At 40.1% G+C, this 22,588-nt stretch overlaps 1 protein-coding gene across 16 annotated transcripts in view; it reads left to right on the plus strand.

Annotated features, from left to right (window-relative positions):
- Positions 1–22,588, plus strand: part of LOC140628113 (neuroligin-4, X-linked) — a 330,655-nt gene that overhangs the window by 168,043 nt on the left and 140,024 nt on the right. For 12 of the 16 annotated variants that reach the window (XR_012026510.1, XR_012026509.1, XR_012026511.1 and 9 more), the window contains one exon: positions 22,314–22,373. The exons of the other annotated variants lie outside the window; for them this stretch is intronic. Coding sequence is in view for 8 of the 12 variants with exons in the window: in XM_072817068.1 (XP_072673169.1) it covers positions 22,314–22,373 (60 nt within the window). In the remaining 4 variants the exon portion in view is untranslated. The remainder of the gene's footprint in view (positions 1–22,313; positions 22,374–22,588) is intronic. 16 annotated transcript variants of the gene reach the window in all.

A 22,588-nucleotide genomic window follows, 5' to 3' on the forward strand; every position in this document is an offset into this window, starting at 1 on the left:
AAATTTGGTGGTGTTTTCGGAAGGATCTCCATGGTAATGAAGTGATGCTGTAAATCAGGGAGGTTGTCATCTCTCTAGATGGCAGTGTATTGCCACATGCCTCTAAGTACAGGCATTTGACCTTTATTTAAAAAAGGCCCTCTTTTCGTCCTCTTTTTTGTGACAATTGTGTGCCACCCGAGTGGTCAGGAACCCACTGGCCTGCGTCCACTTGTGCGTGGCTGGCGATGCTTGCTGCGGCTCTGCAGGGCCATGAGCCAGCTTGCTTCTGGAGGTTCGGGCTGCTGCATGACAAGGGGGAGAAACACGAGCTTCCCAAATTGCTCGCGAGCTGCTGAGTGATCCGTGCTCCCTCTGACTGTGTGCCGAGAGTGGGGCAGCTTGCCCCTTACCGAGTTATGCCTCCACGTACACGCCATTTGAGGATGCACATCCTCGTGGCCTCATTACTCAAGCATCCCACCTCGGTCCACATTTCTGTTCTACGCACCTAATAGGGCCTAGTCAGCCTTGGCAGACGAGAGGCATTCCTTTCCTTTGTCCACTTGGTCTCCCCAGCCTTTATTATTCATCTCATGTGTGGTAGGATGGGTGTCCCCCTTCACCTCCCCAATGAGCACAATGGCACTTTGGGGGTAGGTGGAACCAATGTGGACAGAGGGACATAAATTAAAAAAGGAGAAACAGAGCAAGACGAAGTACCAAAGCCTACTAGAGAAGGGCTCACAAAACACCCCAGCAAACTTTAAACCTTATAAAGAAGCTCACAGGCGCATGGTGGCCTGTGGGAACGGGGGCCCCTGGGGCTGTGTTTCCAACAGAAGGGGACCCCGTGTTCAGGACAACACATTGTGTCACAGCTCAGCAGCCCACAAGTGCAAGACAAAGGTGTTGGCAGGGCTGGAGTCTTCTGGAGGCTCCAAGGAAGAACCTACCGTCTCCCTGTCTCCCTCTTAGCTCGTTGAGTTCCCATGGCCCCTGACGTCCCTTGGCTCTTGGGCCCCCTGCCTCCATGTCCCCATCACCTTCTGCATGTGTCTCCATAGCACTGCTCATCCTGTAAAGACCCCAGGCAATGAGCTGAGAGCCCACCATCGTTCCAGGATGATTCCTCTCCGGATCCTCAACTTGTGACATTAGCAAAGACCCCATCTGTCGACAGAGTCAAGTGCTGAGTTCCCAGTGGACTTGAGTTTTGGGGGTGCTGTTCAGTGCACTGCCGTCCACCAAGCTCTGCCCCTGGGCTGCTGCTGCCGAAGTCCCCAGTGTCATTTTTCCATCACACTCTCCTGACCCTTTTCTGAAATGTTTTCCTGTATCTTTTCATCTTTTTAGCTCCTTCTTCAAGAGCACGTCTCCTTTGCTTCTTCCTGGGGCAGCTTCCCCTGAGCACCACAGGTCATTAGAGGGTCGCCAGGGTACACATGCAGCGTGTATGGTCATGGGGTAACCAGGCCATGCGCAATTGTTTCACAGTAGGAATGTAAACATTTGGTGTGATTATTAAATTAATTGTTGAATACTCAAGGAGACGATGGGCTTCCTAAGAGCAAAGACAGAGTCTCCTTGGCGTTGGTCTCCTCAGCCCCATAGTTTAGAACAAATGGACAGTAGGAAACGCCAACTGCCTCCCTAGGAAAGGCTTTCTGCAGCTCCAGTTGGGGGAGAAATGGTGTTTTTGCTCCTGGCTCTGTGCTGTGTTTCCAGCAAGGGGATTTTCCATGGTCATTAGAGAAGAAACACTGCATTCTATGAAATGGATTCCTGCACATAAATATTGTCTAAGCCTCTGCTGTGGTCTGAATGGGCTCTTCCAGATTTCATTGGTTGAAGGGCTAACCCCCAAGTTGATGGCATTAGGAAGGGGGTCTTTGGGAGGTGAGCAGGTCATCAGGTGGGACCTCTGTGATGGGATTAGTGTTTTTATAAAGGTGACCCCCTCCCGGAGAGCTCCATTGCCTCTTCTCCCGTGTGAGGACCCAGCGAGAAGACAGCCACATACGACCCGAGAAGCAGGTGTCACCTTGATCTTGCAGTTGTAGCTTTTGTGTTAAAGCCACCCAAATGGTGGGAGGTTGCATCTCTAAAGAAGACAATAGAAACTCTGAAGAAATGAGACGGAAAACAGAATCGACCTCAGTTATACCGTGAGACCTTCAACACAATGACAGCATCACACCCTCCATTCTGGTGGCTTTTATTTTTAGGATTTCAAAAAATCGGTGGGCATGAATTGCTTCCTTTGAACACTGTAAGATCATTTCCGACCTCCCGTTCATCTTTAGTGTCTTCTGTTACAAGTTGAAATGTAAAAAGAATATTGGACATCGTTGCCGTGTATAGCTTCCTATTGCTTGATTGAGTTAAAATGTTATTTTGACAAATGATGTTTGCCTGGCCTTGTCCTGATACTTCATAAGATATTTTATTTTATTTTTTTTTTTAATTTATTTTTTTATTGGTGTTCAATTTACTAACATACAGAATAACACCCAGTGCCCGTCACCCATTCACTCCCACCCCCCGCCCTCCTCCCCTTCTACCACCCCTAGTTCGTTTCCCAGAGTTAGCAGTCTTTATGTTCTGTCTCCCTTTCTGATATTTCCCACACATTTCTTCTCCCTTCCCTTATTTTCCCTTTCACTATTATTTATATTCCCCAAATGAATGAGAACATATAATGTTTGTCCTTCTCCGATTGACTTACTTCACTCAGCATAATACCCTCCAGTTCCATCCACGTTGAAGCAAATGGTGGGTATTCGTCATTTCTAATAGCTGAGTAATATTCCATTGTATACATAAACCACATCTTCTTTATCCATTCATCTTTCGTTGGACACCGAGGCTCCTTCCACAGTTTGGCTATCGTGGCCATTGCTGCTAGAAACATCGGGGTGCAGGTGTCTCGGCGTTTCATTGCATTTGTATCTTTGGGGTAAATCCCCAACAGTGCAATTGCTGGGTCGTAGGGCAGGTATATTTTTAACTGTTTGAGGAACCTCCACACAGTTTTCCAGAGTGGCTGCACCAGTTCACATTCCCACCAACAGTGTAAGAGGGTTCCCTTTTCTCCGCATCCTCTCCAACATTTGTTGTTTCCTGCCTTGTTAATTTTCCCCATTCTCACTGGTGTGAGGTGGTATCTCATTGTAGTTTTCATTTGTATTTCCCTGATGGCAAGTGATGCAGAGCATTTTCTCATATGCATGTTGGCCATGTCTATGTCTTCCTCTGTGAGATTTCTGTTCATGTCTTTTGCCCATTTCATGATTGGATTGTTTGTTTCTTTGGTGTTGAGTTTAATAAGTTCTTTATAGATCTTGGAAACTAGCCCTTTATCTGATATGTCATTTGCAAATATCTTCTCCCATTCTGTAGGTTGTCTTTGAGTTTTGTTGACTGTATCCTTTGCTGTGCAAAAGCTTCTTATCTTGATGAAGTCCCAATAGTTCATTTTTGCTTTTGTTTCTTTTGCCTTCGTGGATGTATCTTGCAAGAAGTTACTGTGGCCGAGTTCAAAAAGGGTGTTGCCTGTGTTCTTCTCTAGGATTTTGATGGAATCTTGTCTCACATTTAGATCTTTCATCCATTTTGAGTTTATCTTTGTGTATGGTGAAAGAGAGTGGTCTAGTTTCATTCTTCTGCATGTGGATGTCCAATTTTCCCAGCACCATTTATTGAAGAGACTGTCTTTCTTCCAATGGATAGTCTTTCCTCCTTTATCGAATATTAGTTGCCCATAAAGTTCAGGGTCCACTTGTGGGTTCTCTATTCTGTTCCACTGATCTATGTGTCTGTTTTTGTGCCAGTACCACACTGTCTTGATGACCACAGCTTTGTAGTACAACCTGAAATCTGGCATTGTGATGCCCCCAGATATGGTTTTCTTTTTTAAAATTCCCCTGGCTATTCGGGGTCTTTTCTGATTCCACACAAATCTTAAAATAATTTGTTCTAACTCTCTGAAGAAAGTCCATGGTATTTTGATAGGGATTGCATTAAACGTGTATATTGCCCTGGGTAACATTGACATTTTCACAATATTAATTCTGCCAATCCATGAGCATGGAATATTTTTCCATCTCTTTGTGTCTTCCTCAATTTCTTTCAGAAGTGTTCTATAGTTTTGAGGGTATAGATCCTTTACATCTTTGGTGAGGTTTATTCCTAGGTATCTTATGCTTTTGGGTGCAATTGTAAATGGGATTGACTCCTTAATTTCTCTTTCTTCAGTCTCATTGTTAGTGTATAGAAATGCCACTGACTTCTGGGCATTGATTTTGTATCCTGCCACGCTACCGAATTGCTGTATGAGTTCTAGCAATCTTGGGGTGGAGACTTTTGGGTTTTCTATGTAGAGTATCATGTCATCGGCAAAGAGGGAGAGTTTGACTTCTTCTTTGCCAATTTGAATGCCTTTAATGTCTTTTTGTTGTCTGATTGCTGAGGCTAGGACTTCCAGTACTATCATAAGATATTTTAAATGGTGATGCTTCCTGAGGCACTTGGTTGGCTCAGGTCACGATCCCAGGGACCGGGGATCGAGCCCCACATCGGACTCACTGCTGGTTGGGCGGCCTGCTTCTCCCTCTCCAATGCTTGTTTTTTTTTCTCTCAAATAAGTTAATAAAATCCAAAAATAAATGATAGATAGATAGATAGATAGATAGATAGAGATTTTCTGTCTAATTTTCAGTTTTTTGGAGCCATGATTTCCCCCATTCTTAACCTTATTCTGACTTCATCCTCTTTGAATTTCTCAGCCTGATGGAGCTTAATTGTCCTTGATTTATTAGATGAGTGGAGGTGGCTTCCGAGGAATTTGACTAGGCATTAGGGAGGATAGTCTTGGAGTCCTTTCATCTCTGAAAATGCCTTCCTGTAGGATGGGGGGCAAAGGTTCTCTACCCAAACCTGATAGATCTTGCTCCATCATCATCTCCACTTAGCATTGCAGAGAACTCTCAGAGGAGACAGATTTTCGCGTGCTTGTCATCATCCTAAAGACGTTGTGGGGAGCTCACCCAAGCACATGAGCCGACAGCACGGAATGTTCCAAGTGCAGGGAAATTCATCGGAGCTCCAGGAAGGGCGTGCATGAGCAGCCTTCCAGGAGCAGAAGCAGGGAGGGCCCCCGTCGTAGGACGTGGTGTGTCCTTTGAGGCTGTGCTGCTTCATCTCTGCGTCCATCCGCCTGCCTCCTTGAGCATTTAGGGGCTGCCCAGCTCCTGTGGCTTCTTCGAGAAAACAAGCACCTGTGTATACAAGGATGCCTGTAGGCCTGAGTCCCCGGCCCCTGATGGTCGCAGCCAGGCATGTGGGGGCCCTGGAGGGGTTGGGGACGGTCAGCATGGCCTTCCATACCTTTGACCTGGCTCATGTCCCCTTGCCCTGGGCAGATGGGCCTCTGTGGCCCCTGCGGGGTCGGCTGGGCATGGAGCTGTCTCTCCCACTCAGTCGCCAGTCCTTCTCTTTGTTTTAATTCACTTCCCTGATTTTAAGCTAAGTGGCCAGGACATGTCTCTGCGTCTAGCTCTCGCCACACATCCTCTGGAAATAACAGGGCAGTGAACTCAGAAATACCATCTTCACGCTCAACTCTGATGCCCTCGAGGATCTTCTCCTGACCCCCTTACCCATCATCCTGCTTGTGTTCTTCACGACTTGTTTGATCTTCCTTCCTGTCCCTGGCTGGCTGACTCTACTTCTGGCCACAGCGTCACTTCTCTTTTTGGTCCCCTTCAGTGAGCTTCCTGTTTGTTTATTTTATATATACTTACACACCACAAATTCATTTTATGTATATATACACTAAAGGCAAATAATTATAGATTATATTTAATTATTAAACATGCATTTTACATATTTAATACTTATTAAATATACTTTTCATATTTAATACTTCTTAAATATACCTTTACATATTTAATATAAAATTTTATTGAAATTTTAAATAGTGAAAATTAAAATATTTAATATAAAATATTTATATTATATTTATTTTATATTATGATTTATATAGATTTATAATATATAATTTATATATAACATACAATTTATATTATATTTACATATTTAATAATATAAAATTTTATTGAAATTTAAACAGTGAAAAATTAAAATATTTAATGTAAAATATTTTATATTATAGTTAATTTATGTTGTATTATGATTTAGATATTTATAATATATAATTTATATATATTATTTATACATAATTTATATTATATTCATATATTTAATAATATAAAATTTTATTGAAATTTAAATAGTGAAAAATTAAAATAATATAAAGTATTATTTAATATTTATATTTTATATATTTGTATAAGTTTAAATTCAAAATAAATATATAAGTATAGAAAATAAATATATATACATTTAAATATATCTATACTTATGGAGTGATATTATTCTTTATTAAATATATATGTATGTATTTCTACAAAATATACATATATATCCTGATTCCATTATTCATTAAAATATATATATATATAAATTTTTTACACATTTGCTTCTATTATTTACCATTTTAAATTCTATATATTTCTATACACACATAAATGTAAAATGTTTAATAAAAGATAAAAGTATATGCATTATATGTATGTGTTATACGTGTCTGTTTCTCTGTATACTCATAGCAAAATTCAGAGAATATCACTATAAAACCTGACTATATATATATATATTATATAATTGTGTTTGTGTGTTAACATAGAAATACCAGCATCTGTATTGATAAATGCTGTCTTTCTTTATATATTAATATCTGTTGGCTCAAAATACCAATCTAAACATTATATAATAGCCTGATAAACATAATCATTGTTTTTGAAGTATAAATTTTTAATTAATACAGAATTTATTTTGCCCTAAGATGAACTTGTTATTCTTCTGTCTCTTTCAAGTGTTTGGTTAATGGCACTTCCTAAAAAGAAAGACTTCATCATCCTCATGCTAATATTATTAATAGCACAATAAATAATGAGGGCAGAAGAAAAATCTACCTTATTCAATCCAAAATTATTCACACTTGCATATTTTTTTCCAGAATCGTGCTAGAATGACTTTGTTATTACCCAAAAAAAATCTCACTATTTTAAATCAACAAATCAATTTGAAAATACATTGATGTTGTTCACACAATTAATTTCTGCCACCGAAAGCTTCTGAATGTGTACAAGTCTTTTATGTGTCTCAGATTTTATATTATACAATGTGTTTTATCTGCTTTGTAAGGTATGATCAGGCCATTTCTTGTTAATATAAAAAGCATTTCTTTTTAGATATGTTAATATTCATAAGTATGAAAATTGATTTTGCGTATTGATTTCATGCCATCATAACTAATACCTCATCTACGCTCATTTATTTAGTTGATGTTCTGAATTTTTCTCTCCTGGGTAGGTAATCATATGCAGGAATGACTTTATTGTGTCTGCTTTTGAATATTTTCAGCTCTCATTACTTTTATTTTTAACATATTGACTGGAACTTGCAGAAGTATCTTGAAAAATGATGGTCATGACATCATTTCCTCGCCTACACTTTTAGTGAAAATTCACATCACTCACCCTTCCCCAGAGCGTGTTCCGTGTAGGGATATGTCCATACTTCATCGGCAGGATTACAAAAAGGTTCCCTGCCAACATAAATATTCCAGATACTCAAATCCTTTCACGAAACCTATCCATTGGACCAAGTGCTACTTGCCATCTTTCAAATACTTTGCTTTTGATCTTCCGTTTGGTTTCCATTTGGCTCTGCTCTTTCCACTGTTCATGAAATACCACCCTTTTTCCTCTTGAACCACGTTCAGCATTCTTACAGTAAACATAATTCCTCTCGGATCATGACAAGTCTTCCTTTAGAAAAAAAATGAGCATTTTATTCCTCAAAGTGGTCACTGGAAGACGCGTGAGGACATGCTTGGATTCCTCGTGGTAGCTTTGTTTAGTGTACGGTTGCCATTTGAAGTGTCCTTGTGGTGCGGAGCGCCCTGGCAGTTTCTGCCTTTGGAAACCCTGATGGTCTTTACACCTGACAAGACGTCAAGAGTTGATCATGGAGTTTCTTCCTATCAAAGTTCCTCTCTCCTCGTGGTAGTTCTCTTCCAAACTAGCCTCACGTGAAGATGTTTAAATGGATAAATACAGTGTATACCTGGGTTCCCCCTGAAGACGCACTTCTGTGGTATAGTGTCTCTTTGTGGATTTGCCTGTATTCAGATCTAAGGCACACTTTGGTTTATGCTTTTTTCCTTACGGAGAGTGTGTTTTTGTTCTTGCTACACTTCCCATTTCTCTGCATCTACCTTTACCTGCTCACCCTCTTCTTTCTCTATCAGACTCTTCCCCTTTCATGCCCCTGCACTGAAGAAGCTACATCTTGTTTTTCACTCCATGAGAAACGGTTATCTCAGTGCTGTCTTAGATTCTTCCGAAGGCTGTGCTTATCTTTTATTCTATGCTACTTCATTCTCCGTGAAACACATGCTGTTTCTTTTTGTTTTGTTTTGTTTTTCTCTTTCCTCATCTTTGAGCAAGTTAGGATGGACCCACAGAAGGTGTCTGCTAGCAGGTGCATCTGTGACAGGTCCTATCCTGTGTCAGTGGCCGGGCAACTCCTCATCACGCAACAGGTGTCCCCAGACCACCATGACACATACCTGGGAGTCGCCTTACTCGTTGCAGTTAGTGACCCATTGAACCAACCCTCAAATCCCATTTTCAACAAGGTAGTCCTCCAGGCGGCACTGTCCCTTACCAGGACATTAAGGGTATTTGTCAATATGAAGTATTAGTGAAGTAGTAGTTAATCAAAATTTTAGTTGACACTCAAATACTCTGTACCAGCTGAGTTTGCAGATTATAACAGAGAGCTTTCAGGGCTTTTCCTGAATTGTCCAACTCTGCAGAAGTCAGCAACTAGCCATTTGCATGCACCAACCAGCTCTCTCACCTGTATGTTTTGGCTGGCTTAGATTTTGTCCAATTTGAATGTATACATAGAGATGTTTGGAGGCAGGAGATTTCCTGAAATAATGTCTATTTCTGGAATACATTTCCTAGGTTTTTTTTTTTTTTTTTTTGGTTTGTATAGAAAGGCACGTATTCTCTGTGATATGTGGCTATTTGCAAGGTGGTCCCAGATGTTCTTCGCTTTATTTCCTATCACGTTACTAGAACAATTCCCAATGTGGCATTGCCTTGGGGAGATCCTTGAGCAAGGCTGAGCTCTCTTTAGGCTCCTTAATGGAATCAATAGAAACCCACCAGGCATAACCTTTAGGTATTCTGCTATTCTTGGTTTACTATGATGCTCACATTTTTACTTCTTTTTATGGGTGTTCCCGTTGGGAAATTTGCATCAGGATGCTATTTAGACACTATACTTGGGAAGTTACTTCTTAGGGGAGGACCCTGCAAAGAAGAGGTTTTATCCAAATCTTGAGAGCTGGTTGAGATATTGACCAGCAGGCAGATGTGGCCATGGCAGCAAGAATGGGTTTTCTCAATAAAGGACCGGTATTTAAAGATATTTTAACACTATTTACCACCTTCTTACTAACTCTTTTTTATATTGTTAAATATTTTGAGCTGAATGTCATCATTCCCTGTTTCTGAAACTGAAAGTAATAATAATATAAACCAAAATCCATTATCTGGAAAGATTTTCATAAATACCTAAAATTGCATATAATTACCAAAGAAATGAAATCATTAAGCTGGCAATGACTTTGTCTGTGGATCTCAAAATAACATGCTTTTAAAAATGGAACTCATTTAGCATAAATCCGTAAACACCTAGAGAGATATTAAGCTTACATCTTGGCCCGAAGCAAAGGCTTTATGGGTTTATAATAGAATGAATTGATTGGCTTAGAGTCATTAAGGGTATGGGATTAAACAGTTGTATTAAAGAAAATCCCATCGTACAATCACCGCATGGCATTATTTTCGGAAATAATACAATGCTAATGTAAATATATCATAATATAGAAATCAAGGTAAATTAGATATTATCAAGATTTGTTTAATAAAGCTGGGAAGTATTTTATGTTTACAGCATTACCCAGGGATTCTGAGTCCTTGGGGGGCAATGGCTTGCCATATCTTAAAAATCTCTTATCACCAACGCATAGGACTATATCTGAAACACAAGTGTGTTCTTCATGCTCATTGCCACAGGCTTGCCCAACGAATGGCTCTACTTGATGAATGATACTCTGATGATTTAGAGACTCACCCCCAGTCAGACAGGTCTCTGCATCGACTCCTCTTCTAGAACATCTTCTTTCCTTCAAACCATAATTTCCAACATCCGGGTAGTGCCTTTCTCCGAACACCAGCTGGCCATCCTTGGCTTAGTTGTATACCTAAATAACGTCTTAGGGCTTAATCATCCCTGTGTTTTATCATTTATGTGGTGTGCAAAACGAAGCTACCTCGCCAGAGACTAACCCATCACTTTGCATCAAGTAATAGTAATAGAAAGACCAGCAGGATGAGTGAACGTTTTTACTCTGTCACCAGCTAGTATGAATTATAGACCCAAGCGTGTACTCTGAAGGCTATTACGTAACCATCAGCTGAGTCACCAAGGAGGTCTTGCATTCTTTGGGCAAGTCACCCACTTTTGGTCTCCTTCAGCTTCTCGACTTCTAAAATGCAGATGTCACATAGAAGGAATCTGGGCTCCTTGGAAGTGTGTCTCATTCTAGAAATGGGTCAGGAAAGAGACACGATGAGCCTGGAGCACTTTACAGTAACTGCTAACAACACGAAACAAAACAAAACAAAAAAACAAATAAAACCCAAACTAAACCGCAATGATAGGGGTATATCAAAGGGGCACAGAAGTCAAATAAAAGCATTCTCAGTGGTCAATGCTTCAGCAATTATTTGAGGAACAAAATAAGTAGTGGGTAATAACTCAAAGTATAAAATAAATATCCATTACCTCATATTGACATAAAGGCCTGAATGAATAAATAAATCAGGCCTTAGGAGTTTCCTATTTCTGCTGTAACCACTCACCGCATTGTTATGGGCTTAAGACAACATAAATTTATCTTATACACTTGGAGGTCAGAAATCCCAAATGGATCTGACTGGGTAGAATCAAGGTGTTGATAAGATGGCATTCCTTTTGAAGAATCTAGGATCCAATGTCTTCCTTGTCTTTTTCAATCATAGAGGACACTTGCCCTTCTTGGTTGACTGCCCCCTCTTTGATCCACTGTGAATCCACTTTTGATTACATTGTACCCATCTGGATAATCCTGGATAATTCCCTTATTTAAATGTTGGCTGATTATTACTCTTAATTGCATCTGCAAATTTCACTCCTCCTTGTCACATATCGTATCGTATCCTCAGGTTCTGAGGATTAGAATGTGGTTCTCTTTGGGGGAATGGGAGATGTTATTCTCCCTACCATGGGGCAGTTGAATGCATCTCCCATGCAGACACATTCTAGATAATTTATGGAGAGCCTTGCCTTCAACCTCTACTCCTGAGGTTTAGCTGCGTGTGCTAATCTCCTTCCAAAGAATGTGATACTGAGAGAGGTTCCAACTTTACAGTAGAGCAACCTGGCAAGCACACCTCATCCAGGTGTTCAAGGCCAGCATCACCAGTGATGAGTCATGGTGACAACCATGCACCCTTGACATGATGTGTTCAGGAGGGCACCTGTGGGCTCCCGTGGAAGCTTCCCCCCACTCAAATTTCATAACCCCATTGAATCATGGAAAATCCAGACAAAAGCCATTTGTGGGATATTCTACAAAATTCCTGGAAAGGAGGTCTTCAAAACTGTCAAGATCAGGTCAGCCTGGGTGGCTCAGCAGTTAGTACTGCCTTCATCCCAGGGCGTGATCCTGGAGACCCTGGATCGAGTCCCACGTCAGGCTCCCTGCATGGAGCCTGCTTCTCCCTCTGCCTGTGTCTCTGCCTCTCTCTCTCTCTCTCTCTCTCTCTCTGTGTCTCCCATGAATAAATAAATAAATTCTTTAAAAAAACAACTTCAAAGTCATCAAAAACAAGGAAACTGAGAATCTCTCATAGCCAAGAAGAGCTTATGGAGCCTTGAGGACTGAAATGGAAGGTGAACAAAGAAGGATATTAAGCAAATACTGAGAAAAAAAATGAATAGGTTACAGACTTTTGTTAATTATAATATTTCTGTATTGGCTCATTAATTATAACAAATGAACCAGATTCATGTTCAGTGTTAATACTAGAGCAAATTGGGTGTGAGGCATAGGGAAACTCTCTAACTTGATGATGTTTCTCTAAATCAAAAACTGTCCTAAAATTTAATTTTATTTAATAAAAAAGGCAAACAAAATGTGGATATCAATCGTATCTCCCTTCTCTGACTCCTAAATGGAATTCCCCCACCTGCAGCCCCTGGGAACAGCCATTGTACTGTCTATTTTTACCATTTCAGCTTTTTGAGAATTCACAGCATAAGTGGGATTACATAGCTTTTGTCTTTTTCCTGTCTGGCTTATCTCGCTTTAGTGTAATGCAAAACCCCAAGGTCCATCCATGGAGTTGCAAATGGCAGGATTTCCTTCTTTTCTCATGCCCGAATAATATTCCACTGTGGGTATATGTGATATATATGGATTGTAGATTTAGATATATATATACAAAATCGATAATATACCACATTGCTTTATCTAGTCACCCATTGATGGACATTCTACGTGATTTGGGTTGCACAGTAAAGGATCTAGGGACAAGGGTGCACCTGCTCTCCTCATGGGGAGCACATCATCAACATACAGCTCAAATGTAACAGGGATACCCACAAAATGCTGCTGAAGACATTAATAAAGAGAGGATTTCTACTTTGAGGAGTAGAACCTGGGGGATATGCCCTTGATTTGATGGCCCCAGGACCAGGCGTTCATCAGTTTTCAAAGTTGAAGAGTAAGTTTGGGGAGGAGGGGTTCAATCAATCATCATCTCAGATGCTAGGAAGAAACTGCTGCAGGAGCAATATCTGAGAGGCAGAAAAGTGCAGCAAAATGTACAGGGAGCCATGAGAAATAATACCACTTCCAGCAATAATATGAGCCAATATTTATGGAGTGCTTGCTTTGTGGAAGACAACATTTGTGTGTTAACCGGAGAACCAGCAGATGTGAAGGAAAGTTGTGCATAGTGGTATTTCTGGATATGTGATTCGTTTAAGCTCTTTCTTCAGAAAATCCCTGATGACTGAAATAAATAGTGGACTTTTTCCTCATCTTAACTATTTTTTATTTATTTTTTAGAGAGAGAGCATGAGTGGAGGGAGGGGCAGGGGGAGAGAGAGAATCTCCAGCAGACTCTGTGCTAAGCATGAGCTTGACACAGGACTCGATCTCATGACCCTGAGATCATGACCTGAGCCAAAATTGGACACTTTACAGACTGAGCCGCCAAGATGCCCCTTCCTTGTCTTAGTTATTTTAGCATATAATCATGATAGTGGTGTTCTTAGTCACCATAAATACGTAGCTATGAAGTATGTTGATGTTCCCTTTTTTAAACTACAGTATAGTCACCTACATACTAATTAGTGCCAAGTACCCCCCCCCCCAAAAAAGTTATTTTCTGTAACAGTAAACACGCACCTAAAGGGAAAACTACCATGTTGGCGTTGACTTGCAAATTTCGAGTGCACTGGGGAGCCAGACGCATTTCTGATCTAAAATGATTTGTTGGATCGAGGTGTGTGTTGGGATGTTAGGAGGCTGTGTGCTGCTCTAAGTATGCATGCTGCATGTGTGTGAGTGTGTTGTGTGTGAGTGTGTGTCAATGCATATCTCAGGAAAAGAAGCAAATGGTTGGGCTGCTCAGCAAAAGAGCCCACAATTTTGGCAGCTCACAACAGCAACAACAGCTTATTTCCCTTTTATGACGTCTGTGTCCATTTTGGGCTGACTGGTTGTTCTCTACATCCTCTTTGCAAAACCGAGACTTGAAGGGGTAGGTCCCCAACTGGGACATGCTGGTCTGGTTGGTAGCGGTGATAAAAATATGGCAGACATGTGATCCCTCATAACGTTTTTGGCTTGGGGGTGACCTGTGTCTCTTCCTTTCACTTTTTCTTGGCCCCAACTGGTGTGTTAGCAGCTGGCGATGGTGCCATATTTTCCTGGGAGAGGACATGGAAATTTATATTTTGAGCCAATCACAGAGTCCTTTATTGAGAATGTGTCGAGTGACCATAAGCACACTGAGAAACAGATGAGAGACATTTCTCTTGGTTGACAGTTGTGTTGTCTGTATCATGACATCCTTTTGTCTCTCCCTGACAGAGAGAGCAAGGAACAGCTCTTCTGTAGCCAGTCAGCTGAGTTCAAAAGCAGACCTAGCGGCAAAAGTCCCTGCCTGCACTTAAAGATATTATCCTGCATTCCAAAGATTCTGACATGTGCTTCTTAAAAATATTTTTAGGAACCTTCACTGAGGACATTCACTTAGCATCTCTGGTACAACACACTCAGGAATTGCAGAGGGGGATGATTCTGCATGAATCTAAACAAAGTTCATTTCTAGGGGATGGTTGTGCACTCGTCCCCACGTCAGACACACAGACAAGGAACGCCAAAGGCAACTTGACAGATTTGATCGGTAGAAATAGACAAGGTGCTCTGAGATGTACATAGTTTATTGCTCTACGTCGACAGCAAAGAGACAATAAGCCAAAGGTCTCAGCTCCCTGTAATGCCTAGGCCATAACCAGAAATTCCTGGCATAGAGACGCATCCAGTCACCGGCACCTGTGCTCTGACTACAGAAAGAAGCTTTTATTATAGTTAAAACTATGCCAAAGAACTCAAAATCTTCCAGAACCTCTTGGCCGGGAGAATGACTATACATACCTACATACACACCTACGGAGGTTTATCATTTTTTATTACACAACATCTCTGGACCTATCTCAGGTCAAATAAAAACCAGTTTCATTTTCAACATGAGTTTTCTAAATACAGGTGCAGAAAACACATGTAGCATAATCCCATATTAAATTAGTTCCAGCTTTTAAATGCATTGTGATTTAATCTCCAACTCATGGAGATTGTGTGGGGAGGTAATATATTCTCTCGGCTGAACGTTCTAATAAAAAGGAGAGACTCCAATCTAATAGGATTTGTCTTTTATTCCCTGATCGGAGGCATTTCAATAACCAGATTCACAACAAAAAATGCTAATGTAAGGCCATGCAATGCCTTGAGATCTTAATAAAAAAAAAAAAAAACACAAATGTGTATCAGACACCCATACATTTGGAATCCCAAAAGAAATTTAAAAATATATTATTCCTATTTCTCCCACTCTGTCTTCCAAAGCCAGTCAGAGAAAAAGAAGAAAACATAAAAAAAAAAAAAAAGAAAACCCCTCCAATTATTTCTGTTATCTGTGGGGTGAATTGTAGGTATCTGACCGCAAGACCACAGTCTGTAACTCTGCATGTCTACGTATCCCTTCATGTGTCCTTGGAGCAGAGGTCTCCTAAAATTTGTTTCCAATCACAACCCTCCTGATGACTTGAGAGAAATCCACTTTCATGTAGTCAACTTCTTCATCTTCTCTTTCTAAGGCTCTCTGAGCACCCACAATCCTCCTTCCACACTAAACACGGATGGTCTTCGCTGCCCATGGCCGCTCTTGCTGTCTTGCACCGCCATGCATTGCGTAACCAAGAGGTATTCCAAACCCCTTCATTGAGGCCTGCATTTGCCAGGCTTCCCAGACTTGCACACATTTTCACTGAGTGAAATCCCATCTTGTTCAGATGTTCTGATTTCAGGAATAAAAAAAAAAAAAACAAAACAAAACAGAGCTAGGCTGATTCCTTCAAAGGTGGAAAGTCAGCTTTTCCGTAGGTCATGCTCGGTCCAAACTCCACGTGCTTTCGATGAAACTCTCAGATTAAGTGTTCCCTGTTAAGTTTCAGATTCACTGAGCTAATCGTGTTCAAGTAAACGTTCGAAGACGTGTTGAAATTTATGTGTGGAGTATTTATTCTGGTTAAAGCCCGTTGGTGGTCAAGGCTAGCATATTTAAAGGGTCAATACAGGTTTGTAAGACAAATGGGTTTACCAGTGAATTAAGTAATGAGGCATGGGCCATTTGTCGTGGGCTGGTCCCATTCAGCTTATTGCCCGTTATTAAATTAGAAGATTAAAGAAGTATTCCTCTGAGAGGGCCGAGTGACAAACTAATCAATCACACACACATCCGTGATGGCCAGGAATGCATTTATTTCCACCATAACCCATTACACTACTTCCCCTGTTAATGAAACTAATGCATTTAGCTAAGACATGCTCTTTTTGTATTTAAGATAACAAGGCTAACCTGCACTTAGAATCTGCACTCTTAAGAGACAAAAAAAAAAAAAAAAAAAAAGATATAACTGCAAACTCACTTGCAATACAGTATCTCAGGCTAAGAGTAACAATCCTAAGGGTTTTCTCGGTTTTATCATTTCTTTACATTCTTGCATAAATCATGTGATTGCCTCACACTATCCAAAGACTACATTTTCAATATCTTTTTGATACATTTTTTTAAAAATTTTTATTTATTTATGATAGTCACAGAGAGAGAGAGAGGCAGAGACACAGGCAGAGGGAGAAGCAGGCTCCATGCACCGGGAGCCCGACGTGGGATTCGATCCCGGGTCTCCAGGATCGCGCCCTGTGCCAAAGGCAGGCGCCAAACCGCTGCACCACCCAGGGATCCCTTGATACATTTTCAATACAGTATCTCATGCTACATTTTCGATACATTTTCAACATAGTATCTCATGCTACACATTTCAATACAATTTCATACATTTTCAGTAGAGTATCTCACCCTAAGAGCAACAACCCCAGGGGTTGTCTCGGTTCTATCATTTCTTTATATTCTTGCGTAAGTAATGTGATCGCCTCACACTATCTGATGACTGTGTTTGATGACTTGCATACATCAGTGGCAATGAAGTTAATGCATAGTAAAAAGAGGAAATACAAAATTACTTCTATCCTCAAAATATTAACAGCAGCACTGAGAGGATTGTCATTTTCCCCCTCACCTTGGTCTGCCTTTCCTGAATTCTCTACAAAGTATTTCTGTTCCAATTAGGATACAAAGTACTCGTTTACATAGCTTTACTTTAGAAAGTGATGGAGATTTTGCCTGAAAAAGGAACATCAGAAGAACGGATATGAAAAAATGATGGACATCCTTCAGGGCTAGGGACATTGAGATATTTTATTTATAAAATCATACTTAAATTTTAATAATGGAACAGCTATACATTTGTTTGAAGTTGCTTAAGTATTCCCTTTAATATTTACAGCTACTTCCCAATGGAGGTTGATAGGCTATTAGATGCAAAGAAATATTTTTCTGATATTTGGGGAAAAGTGTAGATGTGAAGAGGGAAGAAAAAACTCATGGTGTGTATAGCTTTTGAAATACCATTTTTTGGCACGCAGAAAAATGGGTTTACTCTAGAATAAATCCCAGCAGAACCTTTTCCCCCATAGTTCATGATTCTTAGTAAATTAGATATTCTAGAGAAGTCTGTTGTCTTTGAGGCCATTTAATTAGTTATATTTACAAGGAAAAATATAGCAACAGCTTACTAAAAAAAGAACAAAAGGGTGAAAAATTAAATATACATAGTACATTAAAGGTGGTATCTAATTATGTTTCTGGGTCACACTCCGCTATATATAATTAGTTCAAAATTGTGGTCGGGCAAATAATTTCTGTCAAAATCTCAGTGGGTGATATTTTTTCCCTTCAGTTGACAAGCTTATTTAAAAAATTTCTGTGGAAAGGCAGAGGATCTGGAATAAGCAAACTGTCTTGAAAAAGCAGGAGAAGGCTGGAGCTTTCTCCTTCCCCATTTTAAAGCATACTCTAGAGCTATAGTCATCATTACAGTTGGGGACTCATGTGGATAGACACACGGGATGGGATATAATTAACAGATCCCAGAAATAAACAGAATCCTAGCATTTATCGTCAACTGGTTTTCAGCAATGGTGTCTCCAGAATTTTTTATTTTTATTTTTTAAAAGATTTTTATTTATTTATTCATAAAAGATACACAGAGAGAGGCAGAGAGACCCAGGCAGAGGGAGAAGCAGGCTCCCCACAGGGAGCCTGATGTGGGACTCCATCCTAGGACCCCGGCATTATGCCCTGAGCCGAAGGCAAATGCTCAACCACTGAGCCATCCAGGTATCTCAAGAATTGAATGAAGGAGAAGTTAGTGTTTCAGTAAATGGTGCCGAAAAAATAGCATAGTCCTATGCAAACAATGAATCTCAACCCTAACCTCATAGTCAAATAATTGAAAGTTGTAAGAACTACAGCTGTTAAATGTGTAGGAAAGAGCATACGACAACATCTTCAGGGTCACGGGTTAGGCAAGGATTTCTTAGAGATGATATCAAAAGTGCAAGCGTTGAAAGAAAATTGATAAAATTGGCCTCATCAAAATCAAACAGCAAACTTTTGCACTTTGAAAGACACCATCGAGAAGACCGAAAGAGATGACCCAGAATGGGAGACAAAATTTGCAGGTCACATTTCTGGGCCAAGACCTATATCTGAAAAATTCAACAACAGAGGACAAAGAATCTGCTTTTAAAGATGGGCAAACTACTTGAGCAGACATCCCACCAAAGACGATGGTACAGAAGATGCTGGACGTCACTACGTCATTAGCAAGCTCCAGAATATAAACCACAAGGAGATACTATTTCACGCTCTTTAGGATGGCTATAAACCGAAACGATAACACAACGTTGGCTAGAGGATGCAGAAGCTGGAGCCCGTATATGCGCTGATGGAAATGCACAATGATGCAGCTGATTTGGGACACAGTCCGGCAGTTTCTTAGAACATTAAATGTCACTTTGCCCTATAAAATAATAATCTCACTCGTAGATATCTACCCAACAGCCATATACCCAAACAAAAACATTGTACCCAAATATTTATAGCAGCACGATTCCTAATGGCCACCAAGTGAAAATAGTACAAATGGCCACCAAGTGAAAATAGTACAAATGGCCTTTAGCTGATGGATGGAAGAACAAAATTTGGTGTCTCCATAGAGTGTGCAGTATTATTCATCCATATTAAAGATGAAAGAACTGGTTCCTGATACAGCGTGCATGACTTTGGAAACATTATGCTAAGTGAAAGAAAGCAGACACAAAAGACTACGTATTATATGACCTCTTTTATACAAAACACTCAAAAATGACCAATCTAGAAAGAGTCGATTAGTGAGATGCAAGATAGGCACATGGACCCTGTAATGAGACACAATCATTTTTAAGGGGGGCAGAGGGTTGATGGAAATGTTCTAAAATTGGATTATGCTGATGGTTGCACAACTCCATTTTAAAAATCATCGAATGTTACGGTTTGATGACTTGATTTCATGTATGTACATTATATGTCAGTCAAGCTCTTAAAAATCACACTTTGGTTAACAAAGAAATTTGGGAAGGAATCAAAGAGGCTGTAGGTTATTCTGGATTACTACTTAATCGACAATGGAGCTATGTTATGAAGATTGTGAAAGCTTTATTAATCTTTAGAATTCTGCTTTTTTTGGGGGGGTGGGGGGATGTCCCCCGAGCAGTGCCTCTCATCCAGCCCTGAGACGTAGTTCAGATCCCTTAAATATTGCAACTGGGTGACTGGCATGAAGGAGAGCACGTGATGAGATGAGCATTGGGTGTTATACTATTTTTAGGCAAAAGGAATTTAAATAAAATTTCAGAAAACATTTTGCACAGTGAGCCTGAAGGCACAGAGAGGTGGGTCTTAAGCGAGGGATCTGGCATGTATCTCACCTCACACCTGGCTTGCAGAATGGCCTTTGTTTGGGCCAGCGCCAAGGCACGGGTCATTCTGTGCTCCCAGCCACAGCACGGAAGAGAAAACCGATCCCGAACAAGAACATTCAGGCAGGGGCAGGATTATAAGAGGCTCCTGGGGAGGGTAAAGTGCAGGTCGGGGGTCTTCATTAAAGAACGCCTTCTTCTCGTTGCCTGCGTGTTTTCCGGAGGCTGTGTTAGAACTACAGGGAGGCCAATTTGCAAGGAACATGTTTTGTTGGAAGAAAGGAGCTTACTCCGGGAGCACGTTCTCACTCTGTGGCATCTGACTACCTCTTGATTTTTCTCTAGCCTTTCTTTTTTTAGTTTTTATTTATTTTTTATTTTTTTTAAAGATTTATTTATTTATTTATTCATGAGAGAGAGAGAGAGAGAGAGAGAGAGGCAGAGACATAGGCAGATGGAGAAGCAGGCTCCATGCCGGGAGCCTGACGTGGGACTCAATTCCAGGACTCCAGGATCACGCCCTGGGCCAAAGGCAGGCGCCAAATCTCTGAGCCACCCAGGGATCCCCTCCTTTCTTTTTTTAAATGAAAGAAGTGACCTGTTTGGATAGAATCTTATACAATCTCCTTCCAAGAATGAATGGGATTTTTTTTTTTTTTTTCAGAAATGAGAGGACTCGTTTTGTAAAACAGTTTTTGTGTATTGTTCCTTAGGAAAAGCATCCCTTTTGGGCTTCTCTACACAATTTCATCATAAATTTAAGTCCATGAGTTCGATTTGAGATAGGTTCTATACTGATAAACCCTGACAAAAGCAACCCCAAAGACAGTCAAACTCATTTGATTTTTTTGAGGTTTTTTTTTTTTTTGGATATGTAAATGCAGTGGGATTATTGGATATATATAGATTTTGATATCAAGCTAATGACTGCAGTAGATTGACATAATCAGTGTCATGATGCTTTCTAAGGGATTGGAAAAGAACGTGTTGTAAGGAGAAGAGATGGGTTCCTACAAGACTCAACTCTACTTTTAGGTAGTTTGGGTTGAATTACTGGTAGCCCGGAGGTTCAAGAGGTCCCAGGCGTGTCTTCACAGCTGTCTTCAATGACCTCATATCGGTCACTTGAAATTATCTACAGTGAGAATCAATATTTAAGCCTCAAAAACCAACAAATCAGTTTTCCCACCCAGGTCTGCTCGTGCAGAGATGCTGACCCACATAACATGGACCACATGCGAGCCATAACTGACCTACAAGACCAGCAACTCCAAATCTTGGTTTCGAAACGCGATGGGTTCCTTTGAGTTGTGTAGAACTTCCAGAAGAATGTCATTCAGGCTCTTTGGAAGTTACTGGATCTGGGATATGCATTCCCCGGGCTATGTCTGTCTATAAGAAGAAGACAATTGAGCTAATTAACCAAACAGTTCAGGCCATATCGAGTGTTTTAGCATGTTGTATCTGGAAAATGTGAAAAACCAAAATGGTGCCCTGCATACAGAATGCGTGAGTCTCTTTGGTGTAGTGAGGGGCGCCCCCACCTCCCCATATTTTGTCTCCGTGGAGATTCTTATGTGGCTTTCGTTCCAGGTCATCAAGGTAGGTGGCTCTTTATTTATCTTAAATCCAACGAGCAATGACACTGAAGTAGTGTTTAATAACGGTTTCAAACACAGAGAACATGATGGATCCTGTTTTCTCTTGTCTTAAGAAAACCTTAATGAAAATGGTAGTTTTGTTGTTGTTTTTATAGTAAACAGGAGCAAGTACTAGGTAGTAGCTCTCTAGCCACTGGTGAGAGGTGAATGGCATGATTTAAATTAAGTAACTAACAAACATTTCTGATTTGTATTTGAAATGCTCTGTTTTAACTTCTTATGCATGAAACGAATGTCAATTTTAAGTATTTATTGAAAGTCCTTCTGTGTTTACTGCATAAATGTGTTTTCTCTTACATTATGGAATGTACTAACCAAAGTGTATTGGGAACATTTCATGAATTTATGTACATGATAACGTTAAAATTTAGGGGAACATTGAATACTTCATGTGCATTTCTTTTAAGAATGTGGGAAATCCTTTTTAATGATTTAATTTTCTTTTTTTCAAACTCACATTAGCTCTTTCTTTCTTTCTTTCTTTTTTTTGCAGTACTATCATTTTAACCCCCAAACTGCATTTTCACAGGGTAGAGGATGTTTTTTGCAAGTAACATTTTGAATTTGTTCTTTTTGACATCTTTATGTTTTTATGCATTTTGCATTGCCCTACCTCATTTTTTTGAAATCCAAATGTAATAAATTTCAACTTTTTGTGTGACATTTTTTTTTTCTTTTACTGGGTAGTATCTCTTTCTCTTCTGATTTTTTTGCAAACCTGTTGTTTTTGAATCTCTTTTTTCCCTTTATTTTCCTTCTCAATATGACCCCAGGAGCCAACACAAAGAAACACGCAGATGATATAACCAGTAATGACCGTGGTGAAGATGAAGGTATTTTTTGTTTTTTCAAAGCTCAACCCTGATGCATGATTTTATATCTATCTCTCTATTTTTTTTTTATTTCAATCTCTTTTTCCTCCCCTTCTCTGAAATGAGTACACTTTTGTGTGCTTCTTTATTTTCTTCTTGTTTGGAAACCACTGTCCCTTTTAATCCCAAGGACCCTATAGATGAATCCAAACCACCTGTGAGAAGTATAAACATTT

The sequence above is a fragment of the Canis lupus genome, chromosome X (genome assembly GCF_048164855.1).
Source record: "Canis lupus baileyi chromosome X, mCanLup2.hap1, whole genome shotgun sequence".
NCBI classification, from domain to species: domain Eukaryota; kingdom Metazoa; phylum Chordata; class Mammalia; order Carnivora; family Canidae; genus Canis; species Canis lupus.